General features: G+C 38.1%; 1 protein-coding gene across 4 annotated transcripts in view; it reads left to right on the top strand.

Moving 5' to 3' along the window:
• Orc5 (origin recognition complex subunit 5) overlaps positions 1-14,155 on the top strand; it is a 183,402-nt gene that overhangs the window by 33,105 nt on the left and 136,142 nt on the right. For 3 of the 4 annotated variants that reach the window (XM_090413801.1, XM_090413802.1, XM_090413800.1), the window contains one exon: positions 14-217. In XM_090413801.1, the coding sequence (XP_090269927.1) occupies positions 14-217 (204 nt within the window). The remainder of the gene's footprint in view (positions 1-13; positions 218-14,155) is intronic. The other variant, XM_090413803.1, reaches the window with a different exon arrangement.

Here is a 14,155-nt window from a genome sequence, read left to right as displayed (position 1 = left end):
ATGTATCTTACAGTTGCCTCATGCTTTAATTAACTGTGTGGAAAATTATACACCCAGGTTGCTGTATGAGTCTGCCCTAAATCAGCTGGGTGCTGAAAGCTATTCCATCTTGCCTAGCTCATCCAATTATCTACGATGTGATAATATGTGTGATTTTGTGAATCTCCTTTGTATGACAGTGCAAGAATATTTAAATCCTGAAGAAACAACATACATAGTAAGCATTAAATCAGTATATAATGAACCTCTGAAGTAGTTATCAAATATTTTAAAGAGTTTACATGGCTATATATCTTTTCTACTTAATAATGTCTTAAATTTATTGCTTTTAGTTTGTAGGATAAAAAAAAAAATAACTTATTCACCATCTTTACTGTTTGTCAGTGTTTATCAACTGTTGTGAGTTTCTATAATAGTTTCAAAAGTAGTTTAAACTGTTTATTTGACAGAAATAGTATGGTATTTCATTTTTGTTCTTTTGTATTTGCTGGGTTTGGGAGTAAAAAATGTTTATTATTACTCACGCTCAAGTTGGCTAAGTGGAGAGCATGCCTCTTCAGCCAACAGGCTATGGGTTTGAATCCTGCCATGGGCATTGATGTTCATGAATGTCTTTAGGCGAGAAATGAATTTCATCACCTGGTGTGAGACCACTGCCCCACTTATTGGTTGATTAAGGTGCTGGATATGAGAAGTAGTGTGTGTGGAATGACTTTTAATGGGATTATATTGATCAAGTGCATATAATAAACAACTATGTTATACCAACTAAGGCTGTTGGCATCTTCAGGGTACATAACTGATGTAAGGCACTAAAAAGTAAAAAAACTGTTACAAACTATAATCAACCGATTCCAATTATATTAAACAAAGAACAGAGCACGTACGATACATGCATAGAGCGTGTGTGATCTCACTTATTGTTATTTAGGAACATTCTATAGTTGGCACTGTAATTCAGTTCTGGCAAGTTGAGAGATCTAATAAGGGTCTTCCAGATCACGGGTAAGATTAGTCCTTGGTTCCTGTTAAGGTTTTGTACACAGCAGGCAACTGTTGTGGCCTCTTTAAAAATTTGGGAGCGGACATCCTCCTCTATGTAAGGAATTGTGCTTCTATCCCACTCTATGGTATGGTTTTTTCTTGAGAAATGAAAAGCTAACACCGATTTTTCTTCTCTGTTATTATTGATGTCACCTGTGTTCACAGAAAAAAGATACTTTTTTCTGTGTTCTTTTTGCCTAATTTCAAGACTCCTTGAAGTTTGGCTGATGTAATTCAAGCCGCACGAGCAGGGTATGTTATAGACTCCAGCATATTTGGAGAAAGGATGACTATCTTTTGGAGATCTTAAGAATTGTCTAATCGTTTCTGTAGGTTTAAAGGCCACTCTTATTTTATGTGGTCTAAGGAGTCTTGCAATCTTATTGGAAACTGTCCCTAAGTACGGAATGACGATGGTAGAAATATAGCATATATCATATCTTTATTGTTTGAAACCACACAAAAAAGGACCTGTTCGACTTTCTTAACAAAATCAACTCTCTACACCACACAATCAAATTCACTCTAGAACTTGAAAAAGATAATCAATTATCATTTCTGGACACTTTAATTAAGAAGCTTCTGAGTGGTGGTATCAACCGCTCAGTTTACCACAAACCTACCAATACAGGACGTTATTTACATTTCATTTCCTGCCACCACATTCCTCAGAAACTTAGTATTGTACACATGCTGAAGAACCGTGCCTCTCTCCTTACAACAGATCAACAAGACCTCCAGGAAGAACTATCCCTGATATCTACCAACCTTACCATGAATGGATTTCCTTGAAGACTCATCCACAAGATACTTTTCTCTGAACCCCGACAAAGACAAAGAGATGATATGCGCTATATTAATGGAGATATATACTATATAAGAATGGAGCTGTATGAGAGTGATGGACTGCATCTGAATGGTTTGGAGTCAGTCATCTAGAAAGACTGTTGCTGGAAGGAAGTGTAATGAATGATGCAAAATGGTATCAGTGGGAGTCTGAGATGATGTAAATCAGCAGGAGAGTAAACCAGATGAGATCAATGTGATTGTAAATAAATGTGAGAACAGGAATGGAAGTTTGACAGTGAAATGGGGGGACTAGGGAGGTCAGAAAGACACAGTGTAAAGAGAGTGGATTCTGAAAGCAGTAAAGAATGTACATATGGAGATGGTCAGCATAGGAATGGAATGGCCTTGAATACATGGGGGTAGTTGAGTCTGTGGGATATATGGGATAAAGGGTAAAAAGGGTGAGCAGACAGAAGCAAGTGTGAAGTGACAGATGAGGAACAGCATGGGTAGGACTAGTTATAGACCAAGAAATATATTGTTATGCTTATTTACGAATGCTAGGAGTATCAGAAATAAGGGAGATGAAATTCTTGCATTGATTGAGTTTATTTGCCTGAAAATAGTTGGAATAAGTGAAACTTGGATGGATGAGAATGGTATCTTGATGAGAGTAGAAATGCAAGGATATGATTCCTTTCTTTTAGGCTTGCACGGTGATCCGAATGCATTTTTGGAAATTATGGAGACAACTACCGTGTTTGAATAAAAACTTAAGTTTACTATTACTAAAATTTTACAATTCGACGTTTCGACCTTTATGTTAAGGTCATCTTCTGGAGCGTACAAATATACACAGGAAACAAGCTATACTACAATCATATTGGTTCGTTAAAGACACTGACTAACCGCTACCACAATTGTTGGCCTGACCTCTGGTGGAAAAAAAAAAAAAAAAAAAAAAAAATTATACATCAACGTTAAAGTCCTATTATTTGTGTTGTCTACTATATACATATATTAACATTATATTAACATCATTCCAGCCAGTTGGAGTGGAATGGTTTCTAATAATAGCAGATTGGCTAGAGTCCTGACTTGTGTTGAATCTTTCAAATTAGGTTGGCTGAATGTGTGCCATCCAGATCCTTGGAATTTTCATACCATCTTTATTGTTGATATTTGGGTGGTTTATCAGGATTTCGCAGGATTCTTTAAATTTTCTTTCGTACCATGTTTTTGTACGGTGTAAGGAGCAGGTGCTTTTCCAGTTGATTTGGTGTAAGGTGTTGAGTGCATGGTCTGAGAGGCCTGCTTCACCATAATGGTTATATTTAATGTGTCTAATGTGTTTTTTTTTGCATATAGGGATTGTCCGTCCTGTTTCACCAATGTACGGTAAGTTACAGGTGCAGCGGATGCAATAGACTCCAGGATGTGCTAACGGGAGGAGAGGGTCCTTAGAGGAGCTGAATATGGTTTTAAGTTTACTGGGTGGTTTAAAGGTGGCATTAAGGTTATAATGTTGTAGGATTCTGTTGATTTTTTCTGATAACCCTTTAATGTATGGGATGGCTATAGTTTTACTGTAGTCTAGATTCGTTTTTGTTGTGGTTTTATAGAGTATTTTATTGACAGTATTTTTGTTATAGCCATTGTTTATGAATGTGTCACTAATGATTTTTAGTTCTTGTTTCAGGGCCTGCTGGTTAGAGCAAATAGTTGTGGCTCTGTTTTTAAGGGTGTTTATGACTCCATATTTTTGTGCTGGGTGGTGATATGAATTCGCATGTATGTAAATACTCTATAAAACCACAACAAAAACGAATCTAGACTACAGTAAAACTATAGCCATCCCATACATTAAAGGGTTATCAGAAAAAATCAACAGAATCCTACAACATTATAACCTTAATGCCACCTTTAAACCACCCAGTAAACTTAAAACCATATTCAGCTCCTCTAAGGACCCTCTCCTCCCGTTAGCACATCCTGGAGTCTATTGCATCCGCTGCACCTGTAACTTACCGTACATTGGTGAAACAGGACGGACAATCCCTATACGCAAAAAAGAACACATTAGACACATTAAATATAACCATTATGGTGAAGCAGGCCTCTCAGACCACGCACTCAACACCTTACACCAAATCAACTGGAAAAGCACCTGCTCCTTACACCGTACAAAAACATGGTACGAAAGAAAATTTAAAGAATCCTGCGAAATCCTGATAAACCACCCAAATATCAACAATAAAGATGGTATGAAAATTCCAAGGATCTGGATGGCACACATTCAGCCAACCTAATTTGAAAGATTCAACACAAGTCAGGACTCTAGCCAATCTGCTATTATTAGAAACCATTCCACTCCAACTGGCTGGAATGATGTTAATATAATGTTAATATATGTATATAGTAGACAACACAAATAATAGGACTTTAACGTTGATGTATAATTTTTTTTTTTTTTTTTTTTTTTTTCACCAGAGGTCAGGCCAACAATTGTGGTAGCGGTTAGTCAGTGTCTTTAACGAACCAATATGATTGTAGTATAGCTTGTTTCCTGTGTATATTTGTACGCTCCAGAAGATGACCTTAACATAAAGGTCGAAACGTCGAATTGTAAAATTTTAGTAATAGTAAACTAAAGTTTTTATTCAAACACGGTAGTTGTCTCCATAATTTCCAAAAATGCAAGGATATGATGTTTTTCATGAGGATAGGAAGGGCAAGAAGGGAGGGAGGAGTGCAGCTGATGATAGTCGGGGAATTACGTCCACAAGGGGAGGAAAGTGGCAGTGATTTTGAAGTAGTATGGTCTGAGGTAGAGGTTGATGGAATGATATTTGCCTATACAAAAAAATGTATAGGCAACTTAGCTTAGTGATCAAGCAAAGGGTGATCATTATGGATGATTTATTAAGTATTGATTGTAATGAAGAAATAGGATCAGGGAATTAGGAGAATGAATTTCTTGAGTTCTTAAAGGACAACATTCTTAGGCATATGTAATGGAAGGCACACTAGGGTTAGGTGTCTTAGATCTGGTTATATCATCAGAAGGATGTGATTGTGAATGGGGATAATGACCATGAAATGTGCACCTGGGTTGTAGGTAGTCATATGAGAACTTCTGTGAAGAAAGGGTACATGTAGAACTACAAGGCTGGTGATTATAAAAAGTTTAGGAGATAACTGGGAGCTATAGCATAGAAAGAGGAGTTGAGTGTAAACAAGAAATGTTACTTGATAAGAGCTATTCAACAGAATTTGGCTAATTTCTACTCATACTGTTTTTACCAACCTAGTCAGCTTTCTGGCCTGCTCTTTGTACTCTTCATGAAATTGATATTGCCAACATTCATCTTGTGTTGCCTTCACAGAGCCTTCTTCAATAAACTTGCCAGCTGACTCTAACACATCCAACATATTGAATATTTTATCAGAGGAAGAGATGGACACTGGCTATCCATACTTTCCAAAATCAGTTGATAAATATAAACCTGATAACGTAAATAAACAGCGTGGGAGAGTTTCCGAAATGAAGGAAAGAGTGTTGTATGGTGACTCGTTATTAAGAGGAGTAATAGATGGGAGTGTAACTAAATCGTACTTACCGGGTGCGAAATTTAAGGATGTAAGTGAGAGTATTAGAGTGCAAAAACAGAGGGTGAAAGAATTAATAATTGTGGCGGGTACGAATGAATTGAAAGGTGATAAATTTTTTATGAGAGAGGACTTGAAAGTATTGTTAAAGGTAGCGAAAGAAAAGAGTGACAGAGTTAGAATGGTGAGTCTGTTACTGCGGTATGACAGAGAGGAGTTTAGGAGGAGGGCCATAATCGCAAATGACATTATGCGCAGGTTATGCGGACGGTGTGGTGTGGAATTCGTGGACGTGTGGAATGAGTTTGATGGGCGAAAGGACTTATACAAGATGGATGGCCTGCATTTGAATGGACTCGGTGTGCGGAGACTGGAAAAAGTGTTGCTGAATGAAGTGAAAATGGATGTGCAGAACCAGGAAAACTAGAACTACCAAGGAGGGGGGGGGAGTGGATATCCAGACATCAGTGAGACAGTTGAGTGTAAAAATGTATATAATGTACCTGAGCCAGCACTAAGGACAAAAAATGGGAATGGGACATTTAGAATAATGCATCAGGATAGGGGTGGGACAAAGGGATCACTGCAATTCATGTATACTAATGCCAGGAGTATTAGGAACAAGGAAGAAGAATTTTTGGCCTTGATTGGCTCTTCCTGGCCACAGGTTATTGGCATTAGTGAAACATGGCTGACGGAAGATGATATAGTTAGTGGGATAGAATGTATAGGTTATAGTATGTTTAGGAGGGACAGAGAGAATAAAATTGGGGGAGGGGTGTTATTGATGATAGCTGATGAACTGCAGCCAAGTAGAATTGAAGTATTGCAGGATAGTGAAAGGAGCTCATTTGAGGCTATTTGGTGTGAGATTTACACTGGCAGAATAAAATATACAGTTGGGTGCTGCTATAGACCAGGTGATGGAATAGATGGTGGAGATGGTATGCATAAACAAATTGAAGAAATGAGTGGAAGGAGGGTAATTATTATGGGGGATTTCAACTATGGTAACATTGATTGGAAGGAGGAGAGGACACATGTGAGGAAGGAAATGGATTTTATTCAATTATTAAGGGATAACTATCTGAAACAGCATGTAATTGAAAATACTAGGGGTGTGAGAGTGCTTGACCTGGTAATTGCATCTCAAAATTTGACTGTAATGAATATGACCATGTTGCCACCTATTGGTGAGAGTGATCATAAGGTCTTGACCTGGGAGGTGGCTAAAGGTGTGCAATTTGTGATTAAGACAGGGTATATGTGGAATTACCGTGCTGGCAAGTATGACAAGCTTAGGAGATTGCTTGGATTAGTGTCATGGCATGTACAACTGCAAGGGCTGGACGTCGATAGAGCATGGGAAGTGGTCAAAGAGCATTTACAGGAGGTTATGGCTGATTGTATACCTAAGGTCCGAATAGTGAAACAAGTAGGGGTTAAATGGATGAATAACACCATTAAGCTTGAGCTGCAAAAAAAGAAACAACTATGGAGGGAATTTAAAGAACGGGGTGACCTGCAGGCACACGAACGGTATAAAGTGCAGGCCAGAAGGGTAACGAGTGTGGTAAAAACAGCAAAAGCCGATTATGAAAGGAAACTAGCTATGCAAGCAAAAGAGAATCCCAAATAGTTCTTTCAATATGCTGTAAGCAAGAAAAAAACTGTACATGGCAAAATGATTTTAAGGAATGAAGATGGTAAAGAGTTCACTGAACCAGTCGATATAGTGGAGTTACTGAGCGCGCACTTTGCAAAAGTATATCATCCAGGTGGTGACGTTGAAAAAAATGAAGGAACCATTAGTTTATACGGGAATTGTGATAAATGAAGTGGAAGTGAATAGTCTATTACAGAACCTTAATGTGAATACATCTGTGGGATTGGATGGTATACTTGCACGGGTCTTGCATGAAGCGGCTAAGGAATTATCAGTGCCCTTGACCATGTTGTTTAATCTGAGTCTCGGGTCTGGCTTAGTCCCGAAGGCGTGGAAAGAGGGGAAAATAGTTTCACTGCATAAAGGAGGATCCAGGACTATGGTTGCAAATTACCGACTGATCAGCATATCAGGAGTCATTGTCAAAGTCTTGGAGAAAGTAGTCAAGGGAAAAATACAGGAATGGATTGATGAAAATGAGATACTGTACAGAGGACAGCATTGCTTTGTGAAGGGTAGATCATGCCTCAGTAACTTGCTCAAGTTTTATAACAAAGTGACGACTGAACTGGATAAGGGAAATGGGTTTACAGTGATACTGCTGGACCTGGCAATGGCGTTTGACAGGATACCACATGGAATTCTAATCCGTAAACTACAACATATGGGAATGGATATAGGGTTGGTGAGATGGATAGCTGGGTGGTTGATGGAGAGATATCAAAGAGTAGTTTATTCAGGAGTAGAGTCCAAAAGACGGCCTGTGACTAGTGGTGTGCCACAGGGTTCTGTTCTTGGACCACTGCTGTTTAATCTGTTCATTAACGATATAGGGAAGGGTCTAAGTGGGACAGTTCATTTGTTCGCTGATGATGCAAAGTTGGGTAGGGCGATAGTGAATGCAGAAGATGTCAAAGTCTTGCAAGATGACTTAGATAGATTGGAGTTCTGGACTAAGGAGAATGGATGTCAATTTAATGTGACAAAATGTAAGGTTATGCATTTCGGAGTGAAAAGATTAGCAGCAGTATACCACATTGGTGGAACTATACTCCAAGAGATTGATGAGGCCAGGGACTTGGGAGTGTTGGTGGATAGGGAGATGAAGTTTAGGGGCACATTGCGAAAGTAGCTAAATCAGCTCATCAACTCACTTGGTTGTTGAAAAATACCTTGACGAGCAGAGACAAGCAAGTTATTGTACCTCTGTACCGAGCCCTGATAAGACCTCATCTCGACTACTGTGCGCAGATTTGGTCACCTCGGTTCCTTCTTGATGGGGAGGAGGTGGAGAGGATCCAGAGGCGAGTGACTAAGATGATAGCAAGTCTATGGAATGAACCATATGAGAACAGGTTGAAGATTTGTGGGTTGCAGAAACTAGTTGATAGGCGGAAAAGGGGAGATATGATTGAGACATTCAAATTGCTAAAAGGATTCTATAGGATTAATTCAGAGGATATTTTTGAGATCAGGACTGGTGGTGGGAGAACTAGGGGACACCCATGGAAGCTGGGCAAGAGCATGGTTAGCAGGGGTGTTAGAGCTGGGTTCTTTACTTTTAGAGTGGTGAATGAGTGGAATAAGCTGCCAGAGTCTGTTGTGGGTGCTATGACAGTGAGCGAGTTCAAGGCAAGGTATGATAGATACTGTGAGAATGTTGAACAGTTGTGTGAACATGATGTTTAGGGCCTCCCTTGATGAGTCTAAGGACTCCCTGGTAGCCCGTAATAATAATAATAAAGGCAAGCCCTCAGCCTCCTGAAAACCAGACAAGTCTATAAAGCCAAAACAATAGGAAATATTTTACAGTGAACTGTTGTGGGTTTCGCCAGAATATCTGCGATATCAAAATTCTGTAACAGAAATGCAAACCTTTCTGTTTTTGTCTACAGGAGACATTTTACACAACAGTGAGGACCCTACCTTAAGGAGTTTCACTGTTGCATGCAAGTACAGAACTGGTGGTGGTCCTGCTCAGGGAGGAGTAGCTATTCTAGTGAGCGGTCATACTCCTTTCCATCATATCCTACTTAATAATGCTCTGAAAGCAGTAGTGATTCGGCTATCCATGGAATTTCTCATTACAGTATGTTCAATTTATTTACCGCTGAGTGCTGAGTTAAATGAAATCAATCTTGATAACCTTATCCTGCTACTGCCTGAACCCATGTACTCCTGATGAGTTACTTTAATGGTCACAATATTCTGTGGGAGTAGCATCAACACAAATGGATGAGGTAGAATCATTGAAAGAATCCTTGACAATAATGACCTCCCCCTTTTGAACAATAGACTCGATAATTTCTTCCGTATGTCAACCTGCTCATATTCTGCAGTTGGTCTTATAATCTGTTCCTCTTCCATTCTTTGCGAATACACTTTGCACAGTTTATTTACAGGAATCATGTTCACCCACATGGATGCCTATATGAGAAATGGACCATGCTGACTGGAATACTTTTTCTCAACTTGCAAAATTTAATGCTGATACTACCAGTCAAATATCTATGAATGAAGCAGTAAAGTATATAATAGAGTGCATTGTCCAGGCAGCAACAGCCTTCATCCTGAGAACATCCTCTCGATTTCTACACTATCCAAAGTCTTGGTGGAACCCAGAATTCCACACAGCCAAAAAAGATCAACACAGAGCATGGGTTATATTTTGTAGATACCCAACCACATCAAACTTAATAGTTTTTAAGTGTGCTCAGGCCAAAACACATTGTATGAGATGTCAGAGTCAAACACAATCATGGATCAAATTTATCTAATCAATAAATCAAATGACCAGTGCAAAAATTGTATGGAATAAATCCGGAAAATGAAAGGTAGATGTAGAACACACCATTTGTCTACCTTACTTCATAATGGAAGTATTATTGTTGATCCCAAAGCTATTGCAGACACTTTGGTAGAAAATTTTGCCAGAATCTCAGCAACAGCTTCATATCTTCCTGAATTTTTAATACTGAAAGATTAAAGAGAAACAAAGGCTAAATTTTTCTACCAATGGGCTTGAGCCATACAATCAGCCATTTGTTAAGGAGGAACTAAAATGAGCTCTTTTACCATCTCACCCTAGTGCACCATGGCCTGATGACATCCATTATGAAATGATAAAACATCTACCATCTTCTTCTATGGATCTCCTCTTAATATACAATAGAATACTTGCAGATGAAGAGTTTCTAGATTCTTGACATAAGTCAGTTGTCATTGCTATCCCAACACTAGGAAAGGATCCAACACAAGCAATTAATTATCGACCTATTGCTCTAACTAGCTTTCTTTGTAATATGTTAGAGAAAATGGTTAATGTCAGACTTCTCTAGTATTTAGAAAGCAACAATCTTCTCTCCAATATACAATGTGGCTTCTGTAGACATCATTCAACTTTAGACCATTTGATCCATTTAGTAACTTGTATAAGAGATGTAACTTGTATATTTGTACACCTGTAGAATGAGTGAGGACCAGAAGATAAAGACATTTATTTGGTATTTTGGATAGTTTAAACAGAAGAGGTAGACCATACAAATATGAAGGACTGGTGTGGAATGGGTGTACAGAAACTGCAACACTGTGCACTGGACAAAGAAAGGTGGAAGAAGATAGTGAAGGAACCATTGGACACCCAATGGGCAGTGAGCCCATGGTTCATGATGATGATAAGAGATGCATTTCTGAAGTAAGAACATCTGGTTTCAGTTTTCTTTGATATGGAAAAAAGCTTATGACACAGCCTGGAGATATGGCATATTAAAAGACTTGACCTATGTCACAAAGGACACCTTCCTGTATTTATTAAAAACTTTCTGCCCGGGCAAACTTTCCAAGTCAGAATTGGAAGTACACTATCCTGGCCATATCATCAAGAACAGCGCATTCCCCAAGGCTCTGTCATAAGTGTGACACTTTTTGCTATTAAAGTCAACTCAATCATCGAACAGCTTCTTCCCACTGTAGACAATGCTCTGTGTGTTGACTTCACAATTTACTGTCACTCTCGTAACAAGAGGATAATTGAGAGACAACTTCAGCAAGCAATTGATCATGTTTCTCTGTGGGCTCTTAATGGTTCAGGTTTTCAAAAAAAAAAAAAAAGTGTCTTTGTAAACTTCTGTCAAAAACGCACTATTCCCCCAGATCCTGAATTAAAAATGGGATGACTGTTATTCCAGTAGCCACAGAAGCCAAATTTTTCAGACTCATCTTTGACAGAAAACTTACATTATTTGCACACATTCGTCAACTAAGAGAAAAGTGCAAGAAAGCATTGAATGTCCTTCTCATTATATCCTCTACTGAGTGGGGTGCTGATCAATCTTCATTGCTTCATCTCTATCGTGCACTTTTATGTTCAAAGTTGGATTACAGGTCTTAAGTCTATGGGTCTTCAAAGCAGAATAAGCTGCTATGGTTGGATCACATCCATCATCTGAGTATATGGATAGCTACTGGTGGCTTTCACACATCACTCATTCAAAGTCTTTATGTTGAAGAAATTGAACCAGCTCTATCAACAGAAACAGTTATCTCATCATTATGTTCTAAAAATAAAGTTTCTCCCAGATTATCCTACCTGAGCTAGTCTCTTTTCTACATCGGGCTCAATATCACACACGTCAGACTGCCATACATCCTTTTGGTATGCGTGTTAAAAAGACTATGAAAGCCAATGTTGACATGAATGTTGACAACATTTCCTATGCCAAACATTACAGCATCCCTTCATGGCAGGTTTCCACTGCATTGTGCAACCTCTCACTTTGTCAGCTACAGAAGTCTCATACTCCATCATCTGTCTACCTACAATTGTTAAATGCATATAGAGCAGCCACTCTTATTTCTTGCCCATCTATACTGATGACTTGAGAACTGATACCTGTGTTGGCTGTGTTGTTATGTTTCCTGACAATACTATCTCCACCCAGATCCCACCTGATTGCAGTAATTGTATAGCAGAGTTGCATGCCATTCAGCTTGCACTTTGCATATAAAAGAAAACTTCTACCAAAAGTGTGTAATTTATATAGACTCATTCAGGTCTTTACGGGATGTATAATCTACATTCAGTGCCGTATGAGGTGTTACGCCTATGGTGCAAAATAAAAACCCTTAATTTTGATGTTCAGTTGTACTGGATTCACAGCCACATTGGAATTGAGGGAAACGAGACTATGGATGCAGCTGCTAGATCACCTCATACTTTCTCCACATTCTCTTTGACAGTACCGTATACAGACTACAGACAGTTTATAAGATCAAACTAATTGCTCAATGGCAGGACTCATTGACAAACAAATTATATGACGTTGAACCTGAAATTAAGCATTGGCATTCTAGTCAACATAAAAAGAGAAGAGAGGAAGTTGTTCTTGCCAGGCTCTGCATAGTTCACAGTCATATTGCTTGTTTACTGAGGGCTGATGACCCTCCCATGTGTGAAAAATGCAATATGCATCTTACTATTTGTCATATTCTTGTGGAGTGCCATCACGTTACACGAGAGAGGAATGAAATTTTTAACCTGTCTAGCCAAGCCATATATACTCAGGCAGATCTTTAGACTCAGACAGATTGCATGATGTTTTTAACCTTCTGCAAAGAATTAATTTGTACAAACACATTTGACCTTAATTTTGTTTATATGTAAATACTGCATAGCATTGCTTAACTTAATTTTTGTGCATGCATATTGTTTAATAATTTCTCTTTGACTGTTTATGTACTACTGTAACCTTTGATGTAATTTTATTTATATGCAGATACTGCATTCCTTGGCTTGGTTTTTGTACATGCATTTTGTATGCTATTTTGTCTTTGACTATTTATGTACTGCTGTAACTTTTGACCTTATGTATTGCTGTAACCTTTGCAGCAATTTTATTTATATATAGATACTGCATTGGAAACTTAATTTTGTGCATACATATTGTTTATTAATTTCTATTTGACAGTTTATGTACTGCTTCAGCAAGTTTTGCTGTAATTTTATCTATATGTATATACTGCATTACTTGGCTTGGTTTTTGTACATTCATGTTGTGTACAATTTTTCTTTGACTGTTTATATATTGTCCTAACCTTTGACCTTGTGTATTGCTATGACCTTTGCTATGGCGCTGTATGACCTTTGCTGTTCTTGTGCCAATAAACTAGAAACCAACCAACCAACCAGCCTTCTTCACTGTGAAAAGGCTGAATACATATTAGAATACACATTTCAGAAGTGAAAAGACTAAATAAGGTGGGAGTAAAATGGATGAATGAAGAGATTAAGCATGAAATCTGGGAAAAGAAGACACTGGAGGCAACACTTGATGACTGTTGGCAATAATCAATTGCATGAAGAGTGCAAAGAGCAGGCTAGGAAGGTAACTCAGTTGGTAAAGACAACAAAATTGCAATATGAACAGAAATTAGCCAATCGAGCCAAGAGAAATTGTAGTGAATTCTTTTGATATGTGCCAGGCAGAAGAATGAATGGCTATGGGAAGATGATGCTAGCTAGTTGATGTCACTGGTAGATTGGTAACTGATGCAGAGGATATAGTATTCAGTGGTTTATCAGTGTATATTCCTCATTAATGCAACATCTTTATGGAGGGAATGATGGTGAATGAGCAGTAGGTATATGGGGAATTAAGTAAAATTGATGTTAATAAGCAGTAGCAGTACAAATAAGCAGACTTGACAATATATCACCACATGTCTTGAAGGAATGCTTTAGGGAATTAATGGCACCTTTGACATGAGTTAAACTCATCTAAATTTAACTCATGCCTAAGCCTCACCAACTCCTGAGAGGTATGTAATTTTCAAATGTTCACTGATTTCTTTTTTGTACTGCTAGAAAATACCAAATAATAATATGAAAAATATGTAGTTATTTTCTTTTTCATTGAGTGATTATTTCAGAACGAAATGTTATTTACAATGTTCTTTCTTTCTTTTCTTGGTTTTTCAAAGGAAAGTGCACCAGATTATTTTCTTGTTATTTCAACTGAACATCAGAAATAATCATAAGAATGACATTAA

This window comes from Typopeltis vanoorti, chromosome 24 (assembly GCF_054136105.1).
Source record: "Typopeltis vanoorti isolate ZY-2024b chromosome 24, IOZ_Tvanoo_1.0, whole genome shotgun sequence".
NCBI lineage: Eukaryota > Metazoa > Arthropoda > Arachnida > Uropygi > Thelyphonidae > Typopeltis > Typopeltis vanoorti.
Note: the sequence above shows the minus strand (reverse complement) of the source record. Positions and strands in the feature narration are given on the sequence as shown.